General features: G+C 45.1%; 1 protein-coding gene across 1 annotated transcript in view; it reads right to left on the bottom strand.

The window, feature by feature from the left end:
- The window catches only part of LOC8041111 (dehydrogenase/reductase SDR family member 7), a 49,207-nt gene extending 29,311 nt beyond the window's left edge, over window positions 1-19,896 (bottom strand). Inside the window, exons 1-3 of the mRNA XM_029973244.3 lie at window positions 19,372-19,896; window positions 14,241-14,390; window positions 1,848-2,020 (exon numbers count right to left, since the gene is read on the bottom strand). Coding sequence (XP_029829104.1) covers window positions 1,848-2,020; window positions 14,241-14,390; window positions 19,372-19,501 — 453 coding nt within the window. The 5' untranslated portion in view covers window positions 19,502-19,896. The remainder of the gene's footprint in view (window positions 1-1,847; window positions 2,021-14,240; window positions 14,391-19,371) is intronic.
- Window positions 19,897-22,270: the final 2,374 nt, after the last annotated feature.

The raw sequence follows: 22,270 nt of genomic DNA, 5'->3' as shown, positions 1-22,270 counted from the left end.
CAAAAAGGTTTTCCCCAAAACATAAATTTTTTTCGTCAAAATTAAAAATTCTACCTCAAATTCGTGCCCGAGTTGAGATGAAGCCACCCATATGCATATTATAAATTTCTTGGTTCAAGCTGCAGATATAAATATTGCACCTCTAAGGTCTTTGGTACAATTATGTTGCCTGTAACGTGTCTGTGACTGGTGTGTTTATTGTCCCACACCAACGAAACACCAGAGGATTCTCGAAATACCAACGAAATACTTCACAGGATTTGCCGTGTAGTGATATTAGGGAGTTTTAGTAGACCGTGTTTTCCCCTCCGCTAACCCTCCGCTACGAAGAAACCGCCACTGCGCCTGCGCGCCGATGGCCTTGGCTGTAGAGTTCCGGGTAGCGGAGGGGCTTAGCGGAGCGGGAAACACGGTCTACTAAAACTCGCTATTAGGAGTTTTAGTAGACCGTGTTTCCCCCTCCGCTAATACTCCGCTACGAAGAAACCGCCTCTGCGCCTGCGTGCCGATGGCCTTGGCTGTGGAGTTCCGGGTAGCGGAGGGGCTTAGCAGAGGGGAAAAGACGTTTTACTAAAACTCGCTATTGGTTCTCGAAATCCTCGCATTTCGTTTTCGAAACGCTGATGAGAAAGATCGGTGGAGGAAAGGCGTTGCCATTGTTGCAGCGTCACAAGTTGTCCCTGTAGATTCCATTGACTAGGCGATAACAGAGTGGGCGAAAGGAGAACAGGCGTTAGCCGGATCCATCTGAACAAGTACCGTTAATAGGGCTTAAGCCAGAAGTGATGGGAGCACTGCCGTAAATCCATGGCGGCGAGTCGCCGGCAGCAGCTGCAGACCAATAGGAGCGTGCGCGTAGCATATAGGATGTGGTTTCAGCCAAAAATGGCGACGCGTCGCCAGCATCCAATAGAAGCGTCCTTGGCACGACTAAACGATGGAGCTATTTAATAAGTCGGATTATGTGATACTTTAAATATATTTTTTTTAGAAGACAAGGTTAATATACATGCGAGCTGGGTAACGTTACACACGATTCTGACCGGAGAGAACGGACGACAAATGAGACAAGGGACAAATTCAAACGTCTCAATTTGGGACATGCGTGCTTGTCTTTGGGCTTCTTGTTGTCCACTGTTTCCGGTGAGAATCATCTATATCTAATTTTGTGCATTACATTGGAGTTATGACGCCCCCTGGAAATCGAGAAGACAAAACAAAGACCCGGTAAACAGTCGGAGACGTAGTGAAGTGGAGGTTATCATCTTATTGTCCTGTGACCTTAAGTAAGCCAGGCCATGAACACACTTCCTCTGTAATCTCATTATAACGTTTTCTACCTGGTTGTCTTCATCTTAAACATTTTCCTGTACGCGCAAAAACGCCATTTTTCTCTTGCAAAGTGTTCACGTTTTAAGCTTAACTGTCATTCGTTCTTGTCCTCGCTTTTCTTTTTTTTTACCTTTTTGGAGGTCGAACGGTTTCATTGTTTTGGTCGGCATTACCCTATACGGGAACAGCTCGGTTAGTTCCTAAGCAAGTAAACAGAAAAATGTATATACATCAGTGTCGAGAAAACTTGACCCGGTCACACTGTGCCTAAAATCAGACCATGCAGCGGAATGAACAGATCTATAACCAGGTGGTATATCACATCTAAATAAACATAAAACTGTCGAGCCGTTTTATTAAATAGATACATCGAAGATCTCACAATTAATTCAGGTTTCAAGACAAGACACCTGACAGACGCCATCAACCTTCCCTCTGAGATAGTACTACACCATGTCAGTTGGACCTGCCTGCAATAACAACTACACAAGCCATTCTGGAGTGTCGACACTTACCTCCATCTCAATGTCTTGGAACTTCGCAGACTGGGATCTTCCCGCACTGTTCACCAAGATGTCCAGACGGCCAAATTTCTCCAGGACGGAGTCGAAGGCGCCGCGGTGAGACTCGAATGCCGTCACGTCCAGGGGCAGGACCAAGATGTCCTTCTCCGGCAGCAAATCCTGCGCTAGAAGCCAGTCTGCACTTCAGCTTTCTCTCAATTTAGTCGCTTAGGCTGATTCCTGCACTTGCGACTCCTTACAACCGAGTGCTTTAAAACCTCTTGGGATCTCTTACGACGAGAACGGAGCCGTGTATAGAGACAGTCTGGTCAATGGGAGAAGGCGGCGGAAGCCGGGCAGAAGCGGTGGATGCGGCCGCGCCGTCAGCGCCGCATATTCCCCCCGTGATGGATGAACTTGGGAAGTAAGTATGCTCTCGGATGACCGTGAAGGATTCGAGTAGCGCGGCGCAGGTATGATTCTTTTGTTTCCGGATGAGGCTGAAAGTACATGAATGTATACTTGTAAGAGATTGTTGGAAAAGGGGAGTTTCAAGGTGCTGAGTGCGTTTACTGAGCCAGGAAGGATGACAGTGACGTGAAAATGTTCGTGAAACATGAGGCGACACTGCGAATGCGGGGTGCGCATTCGGGATTTGGGTCAAAACTCTCACGAAGTTAAATCCGCAGTTTTTACTGGGTAAGAATGGCTAGTTTGGGGGCTAGTTGGTTTTGCATCGTGGTGTAATACGCCAAAACAACAAGGACGAAAACGAAGGGAGAGCCTCTGCCCACTACGTCGTGACCGTGGCTGCAAGTGGAGTGCATTCGTGAAAGGTGGCCCCGGAAAAGAATGCACGCTCTAGCGAGAACGAGCTCCTAAGTTCGCTCGTTCGAGCTGAACCGTCAATCTGGGACCAGGGGCCTATTTTTTCATCCTTCTCCACATGGGCACTGCCATCATGAAATCACGTGACGTGGCAGCCATTAGGTTGCTTCAACTTGCTGCTCCGCTCCTCCCTCCACGCCTTGGCGGATGTTTCGTATTCGTGTCGTTCGTCGCGTTTCACCGCACTTTCCTGCCTTAAGCGCGAGACACATGGACGACAGAATCGTCCGATCCGACAGTCCGAACGCCGCTCCGAATTGCCGCACGCGACAGTTTGAGACACACGCTTCCGACCTCGCATGCGACACGACGATCCGTTCGGCTCCGCCCAGGAGATCCAAGCACTCCAGCGGAGGTCCGCGTTCATAGATCTCTGGTCTTAGATTGACGGTTTAGCTTGCACAAGCGAAGTTATTAGCTTGTTCTCGCTAGCGCGTGCGTTCTTTGCCGGGGTCATCTTTCTCGAATGGGTCGGCGGGATCCACGCGTACGGCTTCCCCTCGCCCGTCCCGTTATCGCGTTCGCTTCGTCCCGCCAGACCCAGTGCGTCATCATGACGTTCGCGCTAGCTGTGCTGTCATTGGCTAGACGCATCCGACAATCCGTCCGCCGTGCGAAAGTATCTGGCGCGTTGGACGCACGTCGGATCGCCGATCCGAAGCGACCAAATTTTTCGGATCAGGCAGTCGTATTGCCGGATCGGACGTCGGATCGGATGGATTTTTCGCGCATGTGTCTCGCGCTTTACTTCGGAAACTGTAGTCCGATACGTCTACTCGACGACTAAGACATCACGAGGGTTTAGAGGTCCTCATGAAAAGTGATGTTTCTTCACTAATAGTGACGGAACATTTTAGTAAGAAGCGAGTATATACGCCTCGCAAGTGGGCTCATTTTCGTCTTCTGCGCATGAGAAAGGAAGTAGCGGTGACGTCAGAACGCCGAGCCCTGATTGGCTGATCGCGACCGCCTTTCTCAGCGTCGTCTGCTCCTTTGCAACGTCGTCTGCTCGCATCATCGTCTGCGTCTGTCTTACCTTTCCTGCGACTTTCAGAAGTGCAGAGGCCAGATTCATAAAGAACCTCTTACCTACGACAACTTAGCTACGAAGTTCGTAAAGTTACGATCATCGTAAGATGAGGCGAGAACGGTATTCACAAACGCGTTCTTAAGTGAGAGGAGGAAAGTTACGACCTCCTACGGAGAAACGATGACTTCCGGTGCTGTTGCTATGGCAACGGCGTCTTCGGCAAAACGAACAACCAATTAGAGAGCTGGGCATAGTTCGGAGCACGTGGATTTTTAATAACAAACACAGGCTAACCACTCGTTGATAGACAGCTCCGTGTATGTCCTGTCCTGTCTGTGTGTAAATGTGTAGTGTTCAAGCTGATTCTCATAAACGCGGGCGACCTTTCCACCACCGGTTGTCTGGGGTTCGTGTCCGTGCAGTGGTATATCGACGCTAACAACGATGCTAACGCTTCGTTGACTGCTACAAACTCGATCGCTACGAAGTCAACACGACTGTCATCGTTGGTAAAAGCCCCGTGCCAGTCGTTTGCAAAGCGACGTAGAAGGAAACAAACCGCCGCGGCGTTTCTCGCGTGCTCGGAAATGCAGGAGTGAGCCGACGTTAAAAAAGATACGTTTGAACTCCGAGAGTGTCAGCAAGAGTCACGCAAATACCTGTTCACACTCGGAGCGGACGCGTGCGTTTGATCGAAGTGCTGGATTCAGACTGCGTTTCGGTAAGCGCTTCGGGACCGATCTTCTACGATTGCAACTCGATACTGACGTGACACTCGGCAAAGAAAGGTTGGACCGGCATCGCGTAGCTCCCACAAACTGATACAGCTCGACAGTTAAAAATGGCATACTGATAATAAAGTGTACATACCGTGTTGCGAAGGTAATCCATACGGCGTTTATTTGAGCTCTATATCACACAAAACAAGGAGATAGAATCGAGGAGTCCCTTTTCGACGACAGCTTTCGTCACCGCTGCCTCGGAAAACAAGGTGATCGAGATGATAAGGGGAATCGGTTGACCTCTGAAATTTAGTTCAGCTATCAAACTATTCATACGGGGAGGGTCCACAAGGGTCGCGCGGGCATATTCCATTCAGCAAGCCAGCCGGTCGTGGGCAGACGGTCTTGGCCAAGGACCGTCTGAGCAATGCTGCGCCGGAACGGGTCGGAGTGCCTGATAGGCCTATATATTCTGTCGAGCTCGCTTGGTCGGTGGGATCGTCGCCTTTGTTGCCTTTTCCGGGTGTCTGGATCCAGCGTTCATGTTCGTCGTGGTCGGTTTCAAGTACTTCTTCATTTTTTTCTTGCTGCTTGAAGTCGGGACGCGCAAGAAGAACAGGCAGAAAAATAAATGTCCGTTGGGTCGTCGCGACCGAGCAACTGAGCGACGTTGTCGGCCATGTTAATTTGATCGTAGAAAGTGCGTAAGACAGCTTCAGAGCTGTCGTAGGATTTTGTCGTAACCTGCGCAAAAGTTACGACAATTTCGTTTCGAGAATACGGATTTTCTCTCAAATTTGTCGTACGCATTTTTTTCGTCGTAAGTTCGCTTTGAGAATCTGGCCTCTGGTCTTTACATGCGAGCTCGACTTCGCCTTTCACAGAGGGCAGACGAAATAACTCGAGCGGTACGTTGTTTTTGTCTAACAACTAGCAGACGCGCATCAAGGAGGGAATTCAGAGGACTCACTGGCGAGGTGTCCCGAGGCGCCAAGGTTTGTTTACTAAGAACCGGGAGGTGAGCGTGCAAGTTCCCTCCCAAATACTTTGTCCCTCCTTTCGTGTGCGGCGAGACCCCCCATTCTTTAACACCGTCGGCGGGTTGGCGCAGTTGACGTCGTCTGCTCTACGTCTGCTAGTCAAAGCGATGGCTGCTTTACCTTTCCTGCGTCTGTCGGAGATTCACCGCTTTTTCACCGGCGAGAGTCACCGTTGCCTCGGGAAACAAGGAGATAACAAGAGGAAGAAATTGACCTCTTAATCCAAAAGTGAGGTCAGCGATCAAAGTATAATACGGGAAGGGTTCACAAGGGTCGCGCGGGCATATTCCACTCAGCACGCCAGCCGGTCGTGGGCAGACGGTCGCCGAGTCCGGGAGTGCCTGCTAGGCCTAACTGCCGTGCTCGCTTGGTCGCGTTCGGTGGAATCATGGCCGTTGTAGCTTTTCCTGGGTGTTTGTGGATCCAGCGTTCTTGTTCGTCGTGGTCTGTTTCAAGTACTTTTTACTTTTTTCTTGCTGCTTGAAGTCGGACGCGTGAGAAGCGCACATAAAAAAAATAAACGTCCGTGGGTCGTCGCGACCGCGACGCTGTCGGCCATGCTGATTTGATCGTAAGAAGTGCGTACGACAGCTTCAAAGCTGTCGTAGGATTTCGTCGTAACCTGCGCAAAACTTGCGAAAATTTCGTTTCGTGAATACAAATTTGTTCTTAAGTTATGGCTTACGCATATTTTTGGCGTAAGATCGTTTCCTGCGACTTACGAAAGTCGCAGGAAAGGTAAGACAGACGCAGACGACGTTGCAAAGGAGCAGACGACACTCAGATAGGGGGTCGCGATCAGCCAATCAGGGCTCGGCGTTCTGACGTCACCGCTACCCCCTGCGCAAGAAGCAGACGAACTTGCCCTCCGCATAAGACAGACGCAGGCGACGTTGCGAGCAGACGACGTTGCAAAGGAGCAGACGACACTCAGATAGGGGGTCGCGATCAGCCAATCAGGGCTCGGCGTTCTGACGTCACCGCTACCCCCTGCGCAAGAAGCAGACGAACTTGCCCTCCGCATTTACTTCGCGCATTTAGGATCGGAAGGATTCAAGAATAGTCAGCGCGAGGAGACCATCCTTATTTCCTTAAAGTATCGTTCTTTTAAGTCATAATATATCAAAAACAGTTTCTTTTGATTATGTGAGGAAACCCGGGAAGGAGATAGACAACGAACGGTGAGCTTGTACTTTATCTGAGGCTAGAAGTAATGGTACATCAACATCAGGTGATTTGTTTTTTTTTTTTGTTTTTTTTTTTTCATAAAATCACACCTACATGTAATTAAAGTTCTCAATTTTTTTTTTTTTTGCGATTTAAACATTTGGTTGGTCGTTTTACTTATGTAGTTTGAGGAACTGTATACCGTGCTCGCTCCCATTTCGACAGTCATTGAAGTGATTTATTCATTATCTTTAGATAACCAGTGCCGTCCACTTAATTTATTTTAACACAAAGGTTGCAACTTCCCGCGCAAGAAACTTCGAGAGACACTAAACGGTAGCGAGTTTTAGAATAGCGTGCACAAGGAAATAACGTCGTACCTCTTTGTGAATCCAAACCCCGGTTTGGGTCCGGCGCATGAACAATAATGACGATGCTTTTTTTTTTTTATATATAAACGCTGTTTTAATTTTTGTGAGTATCTGAGGTCCGCAATATGTTACGCCAAAAAAAGAAAAATACTTGAGTCCAGGATTGCCGATGGTGAATAGAGGTTTACTTCTGGTGGCTGGCGACGCCCAAATTTACAGAGCGAATCTGTTCAAACAGATAAATATTTGTTCACACAGGTCCGTGAAGCGGCGCCTAGCGCTAGAATTCAGCCAAACTTTCCGAGGTATTTCTTCTCCTGCGCCCTTTACTTTTATTTGTGCAATTTTACGGAAGACCAATGCCAGATTTACTTTGACGGGCCTGTCTTGAGTAAGCAAATGTTCATATAAAATTTATTTATTTCCTAGGGCGAATATCGAGAAATGCTGCTTGCGAGTTCTTCAGTAAAGTTGATAATCTAAGAAATTTCTTACTCGGCATGTCAAAACACGCTCGAGTACAGAATTGAAAAAAAAGAGACCGAGACGACACTACTGCTTTATATTAATTATCTGCGTCATTACACGATACGCTTTTAGTCTGCGAAGTTCACTGAAGTTTAGGTGCTCACGAAAACCAAACAGTGAGTAGTAAACTCGCGAGTTAATATGTTTTGGCCGATTCAGCACATTGCTAATCAAGCTTTCGATATGCTTATTTACAAACACGTGTTAGTCTCTTAATTAGTTTGTTTTTTCTGGAAACTGGTGTCATCGGGTGCGGCTGTAGACGATATTAAGTTTCTCTGTACATCAGTCAGACGTTTCGCAACCGACCATAATCAGCTACATCGAAAGAGTAGGTAAAAAATGCCCGCAATTTAGGCTAAAATACACCTCGTAGTCCTCAAAATTACTCAATACCACTGTTTCATTGGTTGTAACTTGTATGCTACAATGAAATTAATCGTATCACAAAATTAAGCAAAAACAACGCAAAACAGCATTATAGCCGTGTTCACTTGAAACCGAAACAAACCAAATTGAAGCAACCTAATGAGGCCGAGTGCGTCAGCGCCCTCTATCCGCAGGTGAGGCAACCCTTTTCGGCCTCCGTCGCATGGGCGCTGCCATCTTGGAAGCACGTGACGCGGCCGCCATAAGGTGGCTTCAACTCGTCACTCCACTCTCCCCTCCGCGACTTGGCGAAGGCGTTGCATTCGCGTTTTTCGTCGCGTTTCACCGCGTTTCTCGCCTTATTGTAAATTGCCGCCCGATGTTTACATTTACAACTTAATTGCATGCAATCACTATGTGCACGACGACATTTGTAACCGATTTTGACTATTTTCACCGTCGGCGTACCAGATACGCGTGAAGAGTGAGGAGATACAGGAATCAGGGTCAGGCCTGGCGCATATTGAGCCCAATTATTTATGACAACTCAAGCTTACACGGTGTGAGTGGCGGAATATTCGGAGTAAGTATAGCGCAATGTATATGTATAATCGCGCGTTTAGAATTTTAAGGAATGTGACCAAAATACTACTCAGCATATGAAAGCGATTGGTGCTTCCTGAAAGCCTCCGGCCTTGGCTTTATAACACATTTAAAATAGTTGTTTTTGATTATATAGGACATATAAGATATACAGGTGACGAACGTTTAACTCACATTTTATCTGATGCTTGGAATAATGTTAACGTCCACATCGGGCGATTTGTTTGTTCACGACATTACACCTAAATCTGCTGGACAGTCTTAAATCGTTTTTTTTTTTTGCAATAGAAATTTTTGCTTTATTTGTTTATTTATGAATTTAGAGAAACTGTACATTATGCTCGGTCACACATCTGTAGTCATCAAATTGTGTTAACATGTTTATACGAAATTTGATTAAGTAATTTTATTTATTTTAAACACAAAGACCCCTGTGAAATAATCTGTCGCATACAGCTTGAGAGTGCCTAAGGCTCGCATTATGTGATGCCGAAAAGAAGCCATCTACATGGACATCACCCAAGTTCAGGGTTGATTTTAAATCACATCCCTTTGGATGGAGATCTGTCATGAAGGGTCATGAAGTCGTGCCTATCATTCGACTTCAACCAAACGTAGGAGAGATCGCTTCTTTCGTACCCTTAATTTTATCTGGAAAAGTTTATACAAAGACAAAATTTCAGATTTCACTTGATGGGCCTCACTTTCCTCATTTGCCAAGCACGTCGTAATCAAATGTCAGTAAAACAAATAGTTCATTTTCTAACGCCAACGTTGTTAAATGCTGTTAATAAGTACTTTAGAAGGTCAATAGCTAAAGGAATTTTCCACCCGACCTAGGACGCGGTCTATCAAAATATATCTTGAGTACTTAATTTTTTTTTCTAAGAAAACAGTTTGAGACAATATCTCTTATTTCTTAGAATATCTGCGTATTATAGGAGAAATTTCGAGTTTCTAAAGTTCACAGAAAGTTGGTGTCCGCGAAAATCAGTCAGTGAACTTGCGACTTCGTGTGTTTTTCGCGATTCAAGAGGTATTTATTCAAGTTGTGGACCTGCATTTTTACTATATATCTTCGCATTAGTCTCTTCGTTAGTTTATTTTTGTAAACTAGGGTCAGTGGGTCAGGCCGAAGACGATGGGAACTCTCCTTGTGCATCGCAGTCGTTTCGCCGCCAAACCTGACCGAAATTAGCGACGAACATGACCAGATGCATCGTAAAGCCTTCGTAAAAAAGTCCGCGAATATGACTCGAAATCACTTCGGGGTTCTCAAATTGGCTCAGTACGACAGTTTTATTAGTTGTGCGCTATGACGGGTACATCTGTATGACGAAATTAGGCGAAAATGAACATAACAGTGTAACACACCACACAGCCGAGTGCGCGCTGAAACCGAAACCAACCAAATTGAAGCCACCGAATGGCGCCGAGTGCGTCAGCGCCCTCTGTCCGCCGGTCGGATAACTGCCGAGATGAAAAGGTCTATACGAACGCGGACTTCCGCTGGAGCGCTTGAATATCCTGGGCGGAGCCAAACGGATCGTCGTGTCGCATGCAAGTTCGGAAGCGTGTGTCTCAAACAGTCGCGTGCGGCAATTCGGAGCGGCGTTCGGACTGTCGGATCGGACGTCGGATCGGACGATTATGCCGTCCAGGTGTCTGGACATATGTATGCAAAGAAAAAAAAAACAATTTATAAAACAGCCTAGATGGAAAAAGAATGTTATGAAACAAATTTACAATGCGAAAAAAAAAAACATTTTAGAGCTATATTTACGGCGCAAAACAAAGTTTTAGTTGGCGCCCATGGGAGCCGCCGCGGCTCGAGTGGTAGACCTGGTAGGCACGGTCTAGTTATGACTTCTAGAAACCAAAAAGCCTCAAAATGGCACATGGGTAGTTCTGACATATTGCAGTGTTTCTGCCGTTACCACCCAAAACAAACCGTCAGGCCTGTCAGTCCTCGAAAACCTAATTTCTATGCCTTCAACGTGGTTGGGCCATTATTAAAAGGGAATTACAAAGACGGCAAAAAGCTTTTTTGTTTGAGCTAAGGAAGCTGGAGAACAAGGCTTTCATGAGGGAAAATTTGTTTCCTGCGAAAACTCCACAGCTGGCGTGCAGACCGGCATTCACTGTCAGAATTATCGCCGTATCAGTTCAGATACGAGGAATGGGATCCACAGACCAGACGGACGTCCAGACACAGCACTGTATCGGGCTGCTATCTCCAGAACCTTCTGCGAAACATTTTTTACAGTGCATCTCAAGCTATGATACGCCTAGTGCGAATACTGCTTAGTTGCGGCAAGACAGCGTTCTTGTTATTTTAAACTAAAAGCATTTTAAATGCCCCGGGTCAACTTTTTTTCACCGTTTTCGCAGTTTATTTTTAGAAGTGAAAAATAATAATAAATTTTGATATTCATATATACACTCCTTGAATAACGTTCATAATTTGTCCCCACTAACAAACTAAACCTTTTCAGAACAAACAGAATTGTACGACGCTTAAGTATTATCCGAACTAAAGATTCTCATTATTCAAAAGGACGATGCAGCAATTTTTATTATCTCAATAAATACCGCTTAAAATCAGTCTGACATTTATAACCTATAAAAACACGCGTTAGTTGTTTTTGTTTGTTTTTTCTATTCGCAATGGCAGACGAAAAAAAAAGTTCGAGAAAATTGAGCAGGTTTTACCCCCTCAACCCGCAGCCAGAACAAGCAACCACGTGATCCGATAGTGACTATGTGCCGCCATTTTTCATCATAGTCACGCGTTTGGGGTTGACAAAGCACAGGGCATTTGATAAGTTTCACAGATTGAAGAAAAAATGGCAAAAATCGCATTGCTGAAAACTCCACCAATGCTATCCCCACAACTTCGTCATCAACTTTTGGGATGGAAAAGCAGACTGAAGGGCGAACGTCCCCATTTCAAAGTGGCATTGCGGGCGAGTACACTTAAAGGGGCAGTGCAACGGTTTTAATGTTGAAAGAATTCCCAGTTTGCATTTTTCATTTTGTTTATACAAGCCCAAGTGACCAAAAACGCGTCACCTTTTCCCGAAAAACTGCTATTCTGCTGCGTAATCGCAAGGCATAAAACGAATTATTTGCCGATCTGCAGCCGCCTGTGGCGGCTAGAGTAAGTGTATATGCTCCGCTTGCGGAGCATGTATAGGCTCTGCAAGCAGAGCCTATAGACCTTTTCATCCTCCTCCGCATGGGCGCTGCCATCTTGGAATCACGTGACGCGGCAGCCATTAAGTTGCTTTAACTTGCTGCTCCGCTCTCCCCTCCGCGCCGTGGGGGATGCGTTGTATTCGTGTTTTTCGTCGCGTTTCACCGTGCTTTCTTGCCTTACTTCGGAAACTGTAGTCCGTTACGTCTACTCGACAACTAAGATATCATGAGGGTTCAAAGGTCCTTATGACAAGTGAGGTTTGTTTCTTAATAGTGGCGGAACATTTTCAGTAGGAAGCCCGTATATTCATATCACCCATTTTGGATCGGAAGGAGCGCAAGGAGACTACCTGTATTTCCTGAAAGTATCGTTCTTTACATTCATAATATATTGAAAACAGTTTCTTTTGATTATGTGAAGAAACTCGCGGAGGAGATAGACAACAAACGTTTAACTTGTATTTTATCTGAGGCTAGAAGTAATGGTACGCCAACATCGGGCGATTTGTTTGTTCATAATATCACACCTACATGTGTATGAGGTCCTTAATCTTTTTTTTTTTTTTTTGCGACGTAAATGTTTGGTTCCTCGGTTTACTTTTAAAGTTTAAGGAATTGTATACCGTGCTCGCTCCCACTTCGACAGTCATTTAAATGATTCATTGATTATATTTAGATAACCACTGCCATCCACATAATTTATTTTAACACAAAGGTCGGGACTTCCCGCTTAAGAAACTGCCATAGACACTTAACAATAGGGGATTCTAGAATAGAGTGCACAAAAAGATAACGTCGTTTCTATTTGCAAATTCAAAACGCGGTTGGGGTTCGGCGCATGCGCAATAATGACGTCGCTTTTTTTTTTTTTTTTTGCGCACGTCATTTTAATTTTTGCCAGTATCTAAAGTCCGCAACATTTGAAGCGAAAAAAAAAAAAAAAAGACGTCTGCATCACAGTTATTCGAGTCCAGGATTGTCGATGGCGTATAGAGGTTCACTTTCAGGTGCTGCCGACGCCGTAATTTACAAAGCGAATCTGTTCAAAGAAATAAATGTTTTTTCACACAGGTCCATGAAGTGGTGCCAAGCGCTTGAATTCAGCCGAACTTTCCGAGGTATTTCTCCTCCTGCACCCTTTAATTTTAATTGGCCAATTTTACGGGAGACAAATTCCAGGTATAATTTGACGGGCCTGTCACTTATATCATATCTTGAGTAAGCAAATATTCATATAAAAATGATTTATTTCCTAGGGCCAATATCGCGAAATGCTGCTAATGAGTTCCTTAGCAGGGTTGATAATTTAACAAATTTCCTACTCGGCCTGTCAAAACATGTTCAAGTACTGAATTAAGAAAGGGCCTAGGACGATTTTACTTGTTCATATTAATTATCTGCGTCATTACACGATACGTTTTTAGTCTGAGAAGTTCGCTAAAGGTTGGGTGCCCACGAAAATCGAGGAGTGAGTAGTAAATTCGCGAGTTCATCTGTTTTGGTCGATCCAGCACAATGCTAATCAAGCTGTCGATATGCTTCTTTACACTCGCATGTTAGTCTGTTCAATACTTTGCTTTCCTGGAAACTGGTGTCATCGGGTATGGTCGTAGACGATGGTAATCTTCCCTGTACATCAGTCAAGCGTTTCGCAACCGTCCATAATCAGATGCATCAAAGGAGTTGGTAAAAAAAAAACGCAATGTAGCCTAAAATACACCTCGTAGTCCTCAAGGTCGTTCAGCACCACTGTTTTATTAATTTTGTTCTACAAATAAAAAATAATCGTAGTACAAAATTAAGCGAAAACAACGTAAAACAGCAACATAGCCGCGTTCACGTTGAAACGAAACCAATGAAATTGAAGCAACCTAATGGCGCCGAGCGCTTCAGCGCCCTCTATCCGCCGGTAGGGCAACTACTAAAATGAAAAGGTCTATACAGTTACTCTAGTGGCGGCTACGGGAACTAAAATGACGGCGTCTCTGGGGGTACGCGGAAGTCAACAAACACTGTTTCCCTCCGCTGCTACACTCGCCGTCAGCCTCGAGGCGAACCGTCCTTTGTCCATCGCTCGCCGCGACCTTCGACGAGGCTAATCCTTTGAAAGTCGACAATCGCAAAGGAAGCGGCTGGGGTCTCAAGAGAGGGCCCAAGGGGAAACCACGTGAACCTCCAGAGTACGTCACTCGAAAGTCGGCGTGGAGAGTTAAGAAACACATCGACCTTCGAATTTTTTTTTTTTTTTAATAAGAATGAGTTTTTGCAAGAAAATGCGGTTTACGGTGTTTTGTTCCATAGGTGACGCAGATTAATTTCCGCAGTTAATTGGCCAAAGTCTGATAATCGTTGCACTGCCCCCTTAAACTCCACTAATGCGATTTTTTTTGTTTGTTTTTTTGTGTGTGGAAAGGGGGGGGGGGGGGGGCGGGGGGCAGTTAAACGTCCTATTTAGGATCATCTTAGACAGTAAAGCAGGTTGAACTTACCGATGATTGTGTACTTGACGTCTTCAATGGCCTTGGTGTCAATGTCCGAGAGCACCAGCCTGACCCCATTGGACGCCAACTCCATGGCGACGGCTCTGCCCACTCCGCTGCCTGCTCCGGTAATCCAGGCCACCTGTCGTCTCAAGTTGGCTGCAGGTAGAAGGTGCCCGTGGGCACGCTCCAGACATTGCAGTTTCAAAACGTAAATGTTGTTTTCTTAGACTAGAAGGCGCAAGCTACCACCCATTGCAGACGGAGTAACCAACCCATTCATTCATCTTATAAGGACACTTTGAGCTTTATTATAGAAAATAACGTGTTATACGGCTAGCTCTTTACGGTTCCCAGTAACGTACTTCCTGTACACTTCTGCGACGGAAGAGCGTCACACGGGATTGGGTCCGAGTGCCGCCTCAGCGTTCGGCTGCAACTCTCGTCTTCATTGATTGGACAGTTTAACACTCACTTAGCACTCGTGCCCGTCCGATCTGTGTCCCGAGCAGGCCTCCACTGGGTGACGTCAGTAATCCAACAGTCCAGCCTTGTAATTAAGGATGTGTCGAGCGAGCGCATTCGCTTTTGCCATATGTGCCACAAAAAATCGCAGAAACGGCGGTTTGTGCCTCTTTTTAGAAATCGTCCCAAAGCATATGATCTCATCAAAGTAAAACATTCCACCCCGAGACCGTGCCCGAGTCGGGATCCAAAAACACAGGTTTGCTTTATGATTGAAGACGTTAACATGACGAACCGTCTGTAATGGCCCTTTCGACATCCCAAATAGTTCAGATAAGAAGCTCGTTTGTATCGGTAACGACTGTAGATGAAATACGAGAAGAACAACGACTGACAAGGCACAACTTGTCCGTCCTCTTCCTCGGGGTATTTTTTTCGTATTTGTCAAAGAAATAGTATACATGTTTTAGAGCGCAGCTCTTAGGCGCCCGTTTCCAGGTTGAGCGACGTCGGCGTTGCAGCCGGCGTCGGCGTAACCGCGCGCGTTGGATTATGGGACGTCACAGTTTCCCCGCTAAATTTAGCGGGAAAACTGAATTGGTGTTGAGGTCACTTGACGTCGATTTTCCCGTTAAATTTACCTAGAAAATGTTCGCTGTATTTAGCGGGAAATGTTTGCTAAATTTCTCGCTAAATAAGAAGAACGGAGGGAGGGAGGAGCGGGGGGAACGGAGGGGAGGAGGGGCATACCCTCCCCTCCGTACCTTCCCCTCCTCCTCCTTAAGAGCTGCGCTCTAATTTCGCATTACAAAAAATTGTAAACATCTTTTATTTTTGTTTTGTTTATTACGGAATTTAAAAGTGATGTCGCGGCATAAGCGTCATGCCTCCAATTAATATCATCAAAATAATCACTGCTATATAGTACTTTACTGTGCATGTTAACAACCTTATAAATGGCTCTTTGCGTAAGCTGGCAGTAATTTCTAGAATCACGCGTGAGTTCTCCACATTAACCTGTATTCTTCGGTTATATCTCTCGTTAATCCGGACCAGGTTAGAGTTTTCCTCTGTAGTCTGGAATTGTATTAGTTTTACGAGCAAGAAATGATTGAAAATGTTCAAAAGCGTTTTTTTTTCGAATTGTTTACGATCGTTACATTGGTCGTACTCTTTATTATTCTTAAGCGAGACTCTTGGAACGATGCAAATGCCCTACTTTGAGTTCCAGACGGCGTGAGCGCGATCTTGTTTTCCTGTATAAATGTATTCATGGATTAATTGGTTGCCCAGATCTCACATCTGCTATTAATATTCACGTTCCGAGTCGAGTTTTGCGGGTTTCTCCAGCTTTACACATTAATCACATCATCCAAACCAGTCCCATGACCCGTATTCAACACTTCTACAATACCCTCAGGGGAGCAGATATTGATGTTTTTAACCCAAATTTCGAAGCTTTTAAGACTTTTGTAACTAACCTGTGAACATTTTTCTGTGCATCATTACCAAGGCGTCAAGCTGTTCATGAGCACATAAACTAAACAAATGAATGAAATGAATGAATGAACGAATAGTAATTCTGCTCGCTTTTTAAAGGGATTATCCACATTAGGCAGTTGTGGTAGGCCATTTCCGCAGCCCGCTAAGCACCCGGATAGCGCTCCGCAATCCGTCCAAGCTCCAAGACCTCGACCTATGCAGACAACGCTGGCGGCGGGGATGCGCAACTAACGCGTTTTTTGTTTTTGTTTTTCACGGATATTGCAGCGGAGGAAAAAAAATAATCTACTACAACTTTCTAAGGAACCGTAAAAGGTACACTATTCAATACAGTTGGTATACAACACCAAACAACACTTACAAAAAACGAAAATTCCACATTTTTCTGTGAGGCGCCATACCGTTCACACAATATTCACGCATATATACAACACATTACTTGTCTGGCACATTCGTTACAGGCTATATTCACGAACCTTTACTTGGTCTAGGGCTATTATTTCATTCACCCATCGTATAATGCATAAATCTCTCGTTGATTTCCCAATCGGTGGAAAGGTGGTGTGGGGTTATAGCAATTTCCACGCTATTACCAAACTCTAGATTTCAGTCAGTAGCGAGAATTCTCCGGGTTGTCGCTATTTCAAGGAAAAACCCCAAACATATTCTACTCCTGTATAAATATTTAAAAAAAAAAACTTGAAAACAATTTATTGTATTTCTTTATTAGCATCCCGCTGGAAAATATCGTTACAGTTGTTTTCAGTTTTACATACTGCTTACCGCCTTGCCTTAAGTATACCATTTCACACTGCAGTCAAATAAACAACTGAAAGAAAAACAGACATATCCCACATTTGTTTATTTACTTTACAGCACTTTGCCGGGAAAGTCACGGCAATAAAAAAACGCGCGCATTTTTTTTCTGTTCCGTGCAAGGTAATAATAAGATTACGTTAACCAACCAGCATTTAAAAAAATATGAAAGAGAAGAAATATTTATGGACACGCGCTATGAATTCGTAGAATCTCTCACGCTCCTTATCAAAAGCCCCTCGTCCGATCTGCCCGCCACCTGGTACGTGCTGCGCGAATTATCCGAGCTCGCCATAATTTCGTCGCGTATTCTGAGCACGTGTTTTATTTAATATTTTGTGACCTCTTACGAGGGCACTACGTAAGAGGGCGGTAACGGCGGATGTCGGCGTTCCGCGTTCCAACGTTTTCGACGAGCGCAGTGGAGACAGAGGCTGCTGTAGCTTTCGCTCTACCCACTAATCATTCCAACCAGAGCTCGGCGTTTCGACGTCCCCGACCACTCTCGCCTCCTCCTCTCCCGCAGCTTCTGCCCACATACTTTCGTTTCATCGTACGGAAACACGACGGACACCATGATGGTGCCCTTTTGGCGATGTCTTATTGGTCCCGTCAGCGATGGCAACTCACGCGGCTGTCACGCAGATGAGTGGGGGTTCGAATCCCGCTCGGCCGGGATCCTTATTTTAGGCATTCGGTACTTTTCTAGTAAACTCCAGGCCGTTACCGGCTGTCATTAACTGTTCTTTACTATTTTCTTCAACCACTTGAGACTGGGCGGCGTCGTCTCAAGTTCAGCTAAAAGTTTATTTACTAACACTTTCATATATATCAAAACCTGAACCAAAACCTTGTTGGGAACATTCCTGAGCGTGCCGCGTGGATGAAAGTAGCGCTACTTCGCAGCTTTGATCGCTGACCCTTCCGCCGCCAATTTAGGCTGCTGGGCATCTCTCTCTTTAAGTTTGTGACCAGAAGTTTTCCTCATTAAGCGTTCATTTTCTGTGTGTGTGTGTCCTTTTTTTTTATTGTTCTGCACTTTTTTTTGTGACAAAATTGTACCAGGCGGAAAGGGGATATAAATCAACGTATAGAAAATTGTATGCCTGAGATACATTAGCAAAAAGTACATCCTCACATACGTCCCGTACGGAATCAAACACTGATAGCGTATGTGGCATGCCCTATACTTATAACACAGTTACCTCTGAACGTACCTAACTATATCGCACCCCAAGACAACTATGTACGCCTTTCGTAAGTCACGCGGCGATTATTACATGTTCGGAACCACCGCACAATAGCGGAACAACCGACATCGTGGAACGTGCGTCATTCTATCAAATACCAAACTTCGGAGCGTGGTCAACGCTAGGAGTCGACGAGCCAATCAAACAGCGCCAAAAGTGCAACGTCAATGCGTTCATCGCCTTCTTCTGTGGGTGTGTTTTTGACTTTTAATTCAACCAAACGGATAAGGTGTGCCTTGAGGTTGCGGTTTCAGTCCGCCATTGGGCAGGTATTCCACAGCTGCTAACAGAGGGCAGTCTTTCCAAAGGGGTCCATAAGAACTATAGAAATATGTGCGATAACTTCTGCGAAGTTGTTTACGAGTTCCGATGTTCTTCATTTGATCGCAGTATTGCCATGAAATGGTAAGTGAGAATTATAAAGCTATTAGTACGTTGCATGCGCGGGACACTCATTATCTCCTCCTTTTTTTTTTTTTTTTTGTATCTTTGAAGTTGGTTTTGTTTCACGTTGTGCACAATCCGCTTTGGTGGAAATTTGCACATGGCGTAAATGTTAATGGTGAATACTCCACGTGGGGAGAGATAAGTGAATTAGAAGCGCCCGTCGCAAATTTCTGGCAATGATGGACAATTCCGCATGCCCTGTCCTGAGACAAGGAAGATTCCGCCGGTCGTGTGTTGTGACAAAAGCAATTACGTCTGCCCTATGCTGAGACAATGACAATGGCACCCGTCCTGTCTTCTTCCGCGACTTCCTCCCACCCAGACTAACAATAAGATTGAAGAACGATAAAGCGAAAGCCTCAAAGACCAAACTTTAGGTCGAACTCGCGGTCTCGTTCAAAGTATAGTTCCCTGTTTCAGCTGTATTCGAGAACAATTTTCAGTTATGTTTGATACTTCGTGTTTGCGCGCTCATTGTTCATTGATAATTTGAATTATTTTACTTTTATCGTGTGGCAGCGTTCTGCAGGATGGCACACTGGAAAGGCGCTCATCCAGATCAAAAAGGGTACCAATCTAAGCCGGCAATAATATTTGTCGTCATCCCAGGGATCGGGTCCCGCCCCTGCCCCAAGACCCAAACAACAAAGGCCACATACCGGGAGATGCGCCGAAACGTTCTGCCCAAACGAGGCTCCAGCAGGCGTCGGCCCAGTATCGAAACCAATACCAGGCAACCGCCAACACGGCTACGAGCGCGAGCGTCAGCAGTATCGAGATGCAACACATGGCTTCCGTTCTGCACAGCCGCCCCACCACACAAAACGACTCTAGCTGAAGGCAAGGCTGTGCTTGGAAGGGTGCACTTATCAGTTACTCCGTGGCTTTATCACATCCTAAGCTTCTCGGTCTTGTTTGCAGCACGTACAGGGAGAGATTGCTCCTATCTGTTTCTCTCTCCCTCTCTCCAACCCCACCGCGAATAGAACACCCCCTAGAGGACAAGGCCCCAGTGCAGGACTCTGTACGTCGTCGAACGAAGGCCTGCGTGTGCCACAGATTGGACACGACTGCTGCGTTAGTGTTTGGCTGGCACTCGTGTTCCATCAGTGAGGATACGAGCCTTCAGTCAAACGCTAACGCTGCACCCGTGTCCGGTATCTGGCAAACGCTGGGCTCCCTCCGTTTGATGACGTAAAGAAATCCAGCAGTGCGGCCTTGTTATCTACAAGCCGTTAATAAAATACTGCGAGCCTCATGTCTCTGAAACTCGAGACAGCTGTGGTGTAGTCGTGCAGTTTGGTCGACAGCTGTAGCAGTTTTGCGCTATATATGTTCTCGCAAAATGCACTTTACTCCTGTGTATCAGGATAGACTACGGAAAAAAAAAGTCTATTAAGACCAGAAAGTTGTTAAAACGTTGTCTAAATTAGCGTTTGATGAGATAAATATTCTCAAATCATGAATCGTTTTTGAATGGTGAAAGATTCAGCTTTACGAGAACAGTTTAAGTTGTTGCACGCACAAATTCATCACGTTAGTATTCAAATTTTCCTTCATTTAATGCAGACTCTGGATGCAATTTATCTTATCTTGATTGAATTAAGGCTCTTTTAAAATATTGGCATGAATGTCGTGGCGGTATAAAACTTAAATTTTGAGGAAATAACTTATGGCACTCCTATCACAAAGAGTCACTCAATATATGTACTGCTGTATTAGAATCCTGAGGAATAGGAATGAACTCGATCATCCTGTAGATGGTTGACCGTGTTGGTTTCGAATTTACGATAACGAAAGAGGGACATGGAATACAAAGGACAAAACCCAGGCAAAATGAAGCTGGACATTTCATTGGTTAGTTTACTCGATGTAAAATAGCTTGCAAAACAAAAATTGCCTATATTTATTCTGACTACCTGCATCCCGGAGATAAGGAAATATTTATTAAATATGCGATGTTTTGTTGAGCAAAGAGCAACAAAAATAAAAGGTGAGGTAATATGTTTCATTGTATATTAGCAAATAAGCACGAACGCTTGAGTACGACAACGCCTCAACTAATCTATATTGATCACGGGTGACATTTCTCATACCCTCCTAACTGCAAAGTGTGATTTTTTTTTTTTTTTTTTCTAATTTGTCGCATGCATTTTTTGGGGGTTTCTGAGCGTTTGGTCAATTTTGTTTTGTATGTTCTGTGTCATTTCCTCTTTGAAAAGTCTACATGTCCGGTTTCCAAATTGATAACTGTTGTTATAAGGATTCTAAAACTTCCAATCTAAGGTTTAGAAGACGAAAAAACGGTTAAAGTACAGGCGAGCTGGCGTAAGTTATGCATGATGATTGAAAACATGAGGCTGTGGTTTGAAAAACGGAAAATCGTGAAGTAGAAAGAAAAAGAGACAGACAACGTCTGTCCCCTTTTCTTTCTACTTCACGATTTTCCGTTTCCGTTTTTCAAACCACAGTCTCGAGTTTTCAATCATCATGTTTAGAAGACATTTGTTTGCCGGAGTATCATGCTTTCCACCATGTTAACTTAAACTATCCAGCTTTTTTTTTTTTTTTTTTTGTGGAGATGTGACAAATCTGCTGTTCATCAAAGTGAAAGCTAAGCGCTCTTCCCGAGAGATGGCAGTACGTGTCCTCCTAAGCATAGAATTTAAGTTATCATTATACAGATAGCGAACCGAAACTTGGATTTCATAAAAACAATGCAGGAGATGCATGTAGGCGGGACGCTACAATCCCTACAACACTACTCGTAAGGGGATATCTCGAATGGACGGCCGTATTTTTGGAAAAAGGGGTTGAGATTGAACGAGGCCGACGAGGCGCGTGACGTAGAGATATCTCGTTTCCTTCTCTCTTCGCTTCGCTCCCTCAAGGCGGCGAGGCGGAGAAGACGCGAGGCCGTTCCCTCTCTTTTTCGGAGAAACAAGACGTGAACGGAGTAAGGACAGGACGAGCGGGTTGGTGTAAGACAATTAAACTTGAGGAATTGAGGAAGAAAACGAGAAAGGACGCAAAACCACAAACTGTGGTTGTCCGTCCTTTCTCGTTTTCTTCGTCAAGTTTAATGACCTAAACATTTCTGTCAAATGCGCCTCCTTTTTTTTTTCTAAAAAAAAGTACGGCCATCCATTCGAGATATCGCTGTACGAATGACGTTTTGGTGTTTGTAGCATCCCGTTGCACGCTTTTGTGGCTTGTTTTGTGAAATCCAGATTTCGGTTCAGCATTCGTTCGCGCCCACATCGCGGGCAACCCCATGCATTCCACCATCACTGGGAGCTAACTCCGGCTCACAAATGTCTGCAGTGCAGGAAAAGGCACAGGCGTCGACCTAGCTCAGCAGAGCGCTTTATTTCTACAAGAATTAGCGTATATGAAAACTCCAAAAGTGTTTTTATACAAGATAGCCAGACTCTGCACTGTTCTTTGCTCATTAGGAACTGCTGCAGCCTCACGTCGGCAACGCTTTTTACCGCCAGAATTGTAGTGATAAAAGAGCATGTTATCACCATAATATTGGGCACTGCCACAGCAAATTCA

This window comes from Ixodes scapularis, unplaced genomic scaffold (genome assembly GCF_016920785.2).
Source record: "Ixodes scapularis isolate PalLabHiFi unplaced genomic scaffold, ASM1692078v2 PGA_scaffold10__122_contigs__length_95168666, whole genome shotgun sequence".
In the NCBI taxonomy this organism is placed as follows: Eukaryota; Metazoa; Arthropoda; class Arachnida; order Ixodida; family Ixodidae; genus Ixodes; species Ixodes scapularis.
The sequence above is the reverse complement of the archived record's forward strand: the minus strand, read 5'-3'. Positions and strand labels throughout refer to the sequence as shown.